Here is an 8,091-nt window from a genome sequence, read left to right as displayed (position 1 = left end):
GTATCTCCAGCATTGAACATGCGCAGACACCGGGGACGCGTCGTGGGCGGCGCCCTCGGATGGGGCACTGCTTCGATGGTGGAGCTAGTGATAGGTGACGTTCACTCTGGATCGGCGTCAATACGAAGTCGCCGCTCTACAGCGGCGGCCCCAGGCTGGAAGGCGCGTGGGCAAGGATGGGATGGATTTGGGTTGGTCAGAGTGCTCAGAAGCAGACGCGACCGTTGTCCGAACGCCATTAAGATCTTTCTAGTTTGTCTTCAATTTGCGAAAGAAAATGAAACCGAACCGTCTTGCGGATCGATACAGGACTACAATACATCTGAACCATACAGTTTGAATGGTTGCCGGCAGTTTAGTGTGTCGGCATTGAAGATGCCCTAATCGGAGCAGCATTAAAGCTGAAAAAGGCCTCCAACCACACTAGCCTACCTTCTTTTCCGCCTCCGTCGATGGTGCCACATTCCGTCTTCGGCGTAATTCTAGCCAGCCCTCATCGGGAATGTAGTTGGCCTTTAATCAGCAAAATCGTTCACCAGAAAGAAAGAGATGCCCACGCAGGAGCTTCAGGACCTACCGTTTGCTTTCTTTGCAAACACCGACGCAAATTACCGCAAAACTTGTCCTTACCCAGCATGTGTGATTTAAAAACTATAAACGATAATAGTCGGCATGATTAGTTCTCATTAGACCTTTTTCAGCGCAAAAGTATTTAGATGAGGTGCTAAATGCATTAAATATCTTAGCAACTCATCTCTTCAATGCATAGGTGTTTAACTTGTTGCTGCTAAGGAGGACGGGGTGTCGACCCGTTGGCTGGGCAGCTAGGGTTGCTGCCAGCCCACCCGAGTTCGATCCCCGGCTCGGACGCGCGGTGCTCACCGAGTTTCTACTGTAAAAAATGCCAACGAGGGTTAGCCCTTGAGTTGGTCTCATTAACTTGTTGTTGCTAAGCATACTTTATTTAATGAGTTAGCACCTAAAGACTTCTGTGCATTGGTCAAGTTGTTTCATTTAAGTGGTTTGCCTATGTTCTCGTGCTTGGCATTGGTTCATGGGTCACCAAAATGCTCTCTCTCCTTAGACTAGTCACAATGAGAGTAACTTAACTAGTAACATCACACATTTCGATATAAGATTGCTTATGTGGCAACTAATTAATGAGGAGAGAGGGGTTTGTGATAACTTAGCTAGTTACTGTAACATCATATTTTTCAAAACATAATGAGTCTATAGCCTAATAAATGAACTCTTTCATGATACCACTCATATGTTACTACCCACTATGGAGGTAGTAACATAGACTAGTAACATCGGCAAGTTACCACTCTATATTACTCCCCACTGTGAGCGGTCTTACGCTAGTCATAATGGGAGTAACTTAGCTAGTAACATAACACATCCCAAAACAAAATTGCTTATGTGGCACCTAGTTAATGAGGAGAGAGGTGTTTGAAGTAACATATTATGTTACCATCACATAGCGCTTCCCAAGAAATATTAAGTCTATAAACTAATAAATGCAACCATATATGATACTATTTCTATGACACTTTGCACTATGAAGGTACTAACATAGACTAGTGTCATATGCATGACACTAGTCTAAGTTACTCCCCACTATGACCAGCCTTAGAGCAAGTATAAGTAAGGTACAGTCAGCAGGCTGTAAGAATTAAAATATTATATGTTTGCTGAGTAGGATGAGAGAAGAGAAGAGAGAACAGAAACGGGTTGTAGATTAAGAGCCGGCTGCAACATGTGCTCCAAAAAACAATGCGAGATTGTAAGGTGGACCATCTATTAATGAAGTAGTATTACTTTGTATATAGCTACTATAATATTGGCTATTAGATTGACTGTAGATGATATGACAACTTTATATAGCTAATTTTAATTATACTATTAACCGTGCTCTTATTAAATATTGTATCATTTCCGATTTTCGCTTATGTGACATGCTTAATCCCTATTCACCTTGAAACACTGAAAATGGCCTTAAGTCTGGTAGGTAGCCAGTATCCAATGTCGCATAGCCGCCCACAACTTCCACGCGGCCTTGATTTGCGTCCAGCAATGATGGTCCCAATACATGCATAATTTGTACGGCTCCACTGGACCTGAGTGCCCCGAACGCAATCACCGAATCACTAATCACTGGTCGACCATGCACATGGGGTAAAAGCACAATCCTAGATTGAAGTACTAGTGATTGCATGGAAGTAAGAGAACAACAATCACGTAAAGACAAACTACGTGCCGTGCCATATCCATAGTATCAAGAGCATGTCTAGCAGATCCCATATAACGTCAACCCGCAAAACGCATTTACGGTGTGGAAAAACGGTTTTGCGGACCGGCGTGGGTGAGGGCAGAGCCAGACCTCGCAAACGGACCCGAAAAAAAGGATATTCGCAGTAGATGATCTTTTACGGGTCGGCTACACGAGGTCTGTTCGGGCGCCGCCGCTTGGATCCGCAAACTAAAAACCCTCAATTGAGCGAATTTGACGGCAATTCCGATAAATGAATTCAAATTTAAACAATAAAAAATAATTGACGCACAAATAAAATCATAGTTTTGTAGGACAAATGTAAAAGGACTTGCAAACGACCACGTCTCCCGCTCTTCATTCCGCACCACCTCCATTGAGGTCATCGTCGCCCCCGAACACCTTACCTACGGTGGAAGCGGCTCTGTTGAACGGCATCGCCGGGGAACATGTTGCCGGGGCGGGGGGAGTGGACGAAGGAGACGGCTGTTTCGTTGGAACCTTCTTCCGCTTCACGCCCGAAACCTTGCTCGCCTTCTCCGCCGGCGGCCGGGCAGACCGCACAGCAGCGGCGGCGCCCGGGGTGCGTGCCTTTCCGGCAGGGCCAGCCGGATTGCCGCCCTGAACGATGACGTTGCCTTGCCGCTTGCGGGCAGGCGTGTTGGGGCCTTGGGCGATGGCGGGGGCGACATGGCCGGCACCGAGATCCGGCACGCGGGAGGTGGGGGGAGGGGGACTGCGCGTGCGCAACCTCCACGGTGACGGGGGACGGCTGGAAGGATTCCATAGAGGCGAAGAATGACGGGGAAGACAGACCGGAGCGCGCGGTGGCGGGGCAATGGCGGCCGAGGGGGGGGGAGGGGGAGCGAGAACGGCCGCGCGGAAAGTTCCCTCCCGCCAAATCTCGCTGTGGATAGGAGGCGAGCTCGGGCCGGCCTCCTACCCCGTGAATTTAGAGGTTGAGGTCGAACTTTTGCCGCACCCCGCAAAATCTTTTACGGGTCGGTCGCGTTTGAGGGGTCTGGTCGGGCGAATTTTCCTTGCCGACACGTATTTTTTGGCGGTTATTTTGCAGGTCGCGGCTATATACAGGTTCTGCTAGAGATGCTCTGACTCCATTGCATAATGTAGTGTGTCCGTGTTTCTTGAGATCCAAGTTTGACCGTAATTTAATCAAAGAGACCGATTGCGGCGGGAGCAAAAATTATATCACTTAATTCATATCAAAAATATGAATTCAATGCTATAATTTTTGCTCCGGCGCAATCGGTCTCGTTGGTTAAATTTACTGTCAAAATTGAATCTCGGAAAGTGCGGGCACACTACATTATACTACATTATGGAGTGGAGTGAGTATAAAACAAATTAGTTCCTGCACTATAAGAAATTTGATTTTGTAAAAATAGATACAGCTCAGGTAAGACAATAAATAATATTATAACATATTTTATGGCATGCTCTGAACAATAAAATGGTCATGTTTTAATATAGTCCTATAATATTATAGATGTATTTTCTACAGCTTAATCATGTACCACCTCAGATCGGACTCAGAAGATCTACAACGGATACAGCTAATCCGGCTCCACAAAAGTTGGTGGACGCGCCCGGGCCCATCTGAGGATATTTGACTGGTCACCTCTCAAATGTCCCCTTCCACAACCGGCTATCTTATTAGCAAATCCCTAAATCCATGCAAGCACATGAATCGTAACCTATGTGTACATAAATCGCAGATATAGGGGCAGTGGGTTGAGGACTCCGGCTATAGATGCTTTAAGGGCACTCTCAATGCTTGTGTGGGCAAGGTTTCATAGATAAAAATTTGACGTGACATCCTGATTATTTAATGAGGACAGAGCGAGCAATCATATATTTATAGATCTTCACACCAAATTCAAGATATCTCATAACTTTTCTCTTCGGAAAGACATTAAATGAAGGTTTTTTAATACAAAACTAAGATATACTACCTGCATCTGGGTTTATTAGTCACCTTTGTATTTTGTGTTAAACTTTGAATTAAATTTGATTAGAACAAAATAAATGATCTTTAAAATTTATATTGATAGATTAATATTTGAAAGAAGTTTTCATTGATTTTTTGTATAAATTATATTTTGCTAGTTAAATTTGTGGTTAAATTTTGACACGAAGTGCGAAGGGGATTAATAAATCAGGACGGGGGTAGCAGTGCACCGAAACTCCTATATGGCTATATCTAAACATCTGTTTAATGACATTAAATGTAGCTTAAGACATAGTGCACTAGGACTGCCCTAATGCAATAGTACCATTTTGGAAGTAACTTTCTAATCAATTTGATTAATTGCAAATTGAGTTGTTTAAACAATACTCCCTCCATACTAAAACATAGTGCATCTTAGATTTTTTTTCCCTTCTACTGTACAATGTTTTCCTATGTTATAGTGCGTGCTCCTTGAGGCAATACGACTAGCCACAATGGGTATTAACATAGACTAGTAACTCACCTATGTTATTAGTCGATATTACTATCTCTATAGTGAGGAGTAACATATGTGTAGTAACATGCAACACTTTATTTATTAGGCTATAGACTCATCTTGTCTTGATATGTGTGATGTTACTCATAATATTAGTAACTAGCTATGTTACCAGTTTCCTCTTTTTCTTCATTTATTGTTTGCCACATCATCTATTTTATTTAGATATGTGCGATGTTACTACCTATATTACTTCCACTGTGGATAGTCTACATGAAGAAGAAATGACCCCTCTCAACTCCTCTTTGGTATGTGACTAGCAAGATGCTCGTGCATTGCACGGAATGCCAAGATGCATTTATTTTAGAAAAATTCTGTTGTGATTGACCCATGCAGGAGTAATCTCATGTGTAAAAACTAACGACATCTACAGGTTTACATAACTCAGCACATACACCGCTAATGCAGATCGTCTCCGACTCTGACCTCCACAAGCACGTCGATGGCGTGGTTCGTGTCCCAACAGCTCGGACTGAGCGGAGTGGGGGAGACGAGAAAGAGGAGAGATACATTGAGGAGTGGGGCGTGATGGTGGTAGGTGGTCGGACTGAGCGGAGGCATGAGGATGGACGACGCCGACAACGGTCACCATGCCAGATTGTTTCAGAGGCTTCCTTTTTTAATTGATCATCAATAGGGTTGTGGGGATAAGGATGAACGGGGAAAGACCTTATATGCGAATATGAAGAGAGGTGCGGATATCTTTTTACAAAACTGTCGTAGTTTGATTTCTACTTATTAGATACAGATTAAACGGTCAGGATGACAGATAGATCATCATCACCGACTTGATTTTTTATAAGAAGAGAATTTAGACTAAAACCACTGTACATACTTTGGCAAGAAGGGAGTAGCAACTAGTAGAAGGAACTAGAACACCGGAGAATCATTCACTCCGCCGTCTGCACCATCCAATCGAAAACACACAACGATTGCCACTAATTTTTTTGTGCCAACCATCCATCATGGATTAGAAAATAACATCTCAGATTGAACACTAGCTGATTAACCATGACGTAGAAAGAAATATTTCAGATTAAACACTAGCTGATTAACCATGACGTTACAAGATCGTCCTAAAGAAATGTTCAATGCATAAAAAATAACTAATATCAGATAGTCTCTTGTACAAACACTAACAACGGTCCATAATAGTTGGGACCATCTTAAAATTTGCCCTTGAGGAAACAGATGCACTAATTTATCAACAAATTTTTGGATCTAATGTTAAGAAGTCCTACCAAATTCTAAACATAAAAATAATGCATATTACAGATGTGACGAACATGGATACTAGATAGAGATAACTACTATGTCCTACTTGTTGTTGACACTCTCTGGCAGTCATCTTCGGGCCACTTCCCTGGGCGAAGGTTTAATACGTTGAACATCAAGGGTTGAGATCGACCTTGAAGAGGCATGAGCGCGGTGACCTTGTCCTCCCTTCTATGGCAGCATCGTCGTGTTCATCGCAACTTTATGTATAGTACCCACATCATACTTCCAAGGTTTTCTAAGAAGAACATGTCTTGCATCCATATTAACAAGATTACACAATATGTTCACGCGATGACATCTACCCAAGGAAAGCGATTTATAGACACATCATCGATGTCCACACCCTACCTCTCAGCGTCGGATCTGTAGTGGATGGTCACCACCGACGTACCTCGTCAAGCTTCTTGTCACTGTTGTTGTCCATTGACGAGGATGCCCGTTCTTGGATGTATGAGAGTGAGAGCGGGGGAGCGACAGAGATGGTTCTCGCACCAGTTTAAGGGCGGTACACGTGAACAACTATGTTGTGTTTCTTCCGTATTTCCATTTGTGTAGACGAAAGTAGATCCAATGAAATTATCATTTCATATACATGTGTAGAATATGAAGATAGAGCCACATATAGCCTGAGCACTCTGAATGTTAATAACGGTTTAGCAGATATAGTGTTTGAATTCTGGCAAAGAAATGATAAAAGAGCAGGATGATACGAGTTATTTACTATGTATAAAAGCAAACCGATATTTAGACACTAGTTGCTTGCAAAATTTGTGTGACATGAACAAATGCTCTTTAAACGGAGGCACACAATTAATTTTATTCACGGAGGATAGAACGAGCACCTGATCGGCGGACAACATCTTAGTCTCAAAGAGGTAAATAGAAACAATAACAACGACGATGACCGGCAATAGTACATGCATTCTCAGCGTGCATTGTGAGGCCACATGTACGCATAAACACGATGACAATTCTCTTCTTATATGAGCTTTTATTATAGGCGGAACAAGCCTTGTGGCCTGAGTTGAACCGGTTAGTTCTTTTTGCAACGTGGGCCGCATGTGCCATTGATGGTGGAGCGCATGTCGGCACACCGGAACATCTTGACACGGCCTGTCTGCACCACGCGGCATGTGGAGCAGTCCTTGGGGCACTGAGGATGCGCGTCATCACATACATCAACCCCCGAGAATGACCTGCATTTGTCACAACACTTGGGAAAGTAGTTGGCTGCACGCAAGCATAGCATGGTATCATGTTAGTAATCACTTATAAGATATATAAGACATCAATGGAATTGCAAAAAGGCAATCAAACTTCTTTAAGGAAACAAATAGAATAAAGAAGCATGAACAACTACGAACCATTCACGTGTGTGAGGATTCCCATGACCAGGATGGCCTGGAGGACAAGGATCGCCACGAGCTTGGTGTTCTTCATGGTTGATTTTAAGGTTTTCGAGCAAATATCTCTCACTTATCTCTTTAGGTTGTGAGTGGAATACTATGTTGTAATCGTTGTTGTTGGCCAGAGTTAGTAGCACCTCTATTTATAGGCGCAGATTTTGCGCCTTACTTGCCAATCTACCATGTCAGCGTGTCATCAACTGGGTGAGTGGGATGATAAAGTTCGACACACAACGTGCACCACTATACACATATTTTTCCACATGTTCAATGAACATGCAAATTGGCAATCATTAGACTTGTAGGCCAAATCCAGGCCTAGCTCATTGTTACGTCTTCATCTATAACCTTTCAAAAACATCTTCATCTATATTTGGTGAAGAACTCTAGGAACACGATCTTCAAATGTATCTTGCACATAGCTGATGCACCACCTCTCGCCTCCTTGAGTATAGGACATAACTGGACCAAATGGATACATGTAAAGCTTAAGCGTGCTGCTGATTATAAGTTTTTTGAGATTCTTTAATGTCTAAGTCAACGCATTGAGCTTTCCTATGTGTCATGCATGGATAAGTGTATTGAGATTACATCGGACCGCTAGCATCAT

At 43.2% G+C, this 8,091-nt stretch overlaps 1 protein-coding gene across 1 annotated transcript; it reads right to left on the bottom strand.

Annotated features, from left to right (window-relative positions):
* Positions 1-6,861: 6,861 nt before the first annotated feature.
* On the bottom strand, positions 6,862-7,584 carry LOC125535536 (Bowman-Birk type wound-induced proteinase inhibitor WIP1-like). The gene is made up of 2 exons (XM_048698605.2): positions 7,440-7,584; positions 6,862-7,305 (listed from the first exon to the last, which is right to left on the bottom strand). The coding sequence occupies exons 1-2, from the start codon at positions 7,513-7,515 to the stop codon at positions 7,109-7,111; spliced, it is 273 nt and encodes a 90-aa protein (XP_048554562.1). The 5' UTR covers positions 7,516-7,584; the 3' UTR covers positions 6,862-7,108.
* Positions 7,585-8,091: the final 507 nt, after the last annotated feature.

This window comes from Triticum urartu, chromosome 1A (genome assembly GCF_056163025.1).
Source record: "Triticum urartu cultivar PI428250 chromosome 1A, HENAU_Tu73, whole genome shotgun sequence".
NCBI lineage: Eukaryota > Viridiplantae > Streptophyta > Magnoliopsida > Poales > Poaceae > Triticum > Triticum urartu.
The sequence above is the reverse complement of the archived record's forward strand: the minus strand, read 5'-3'. Positions and strand labels throughout refer to the sequence as shown.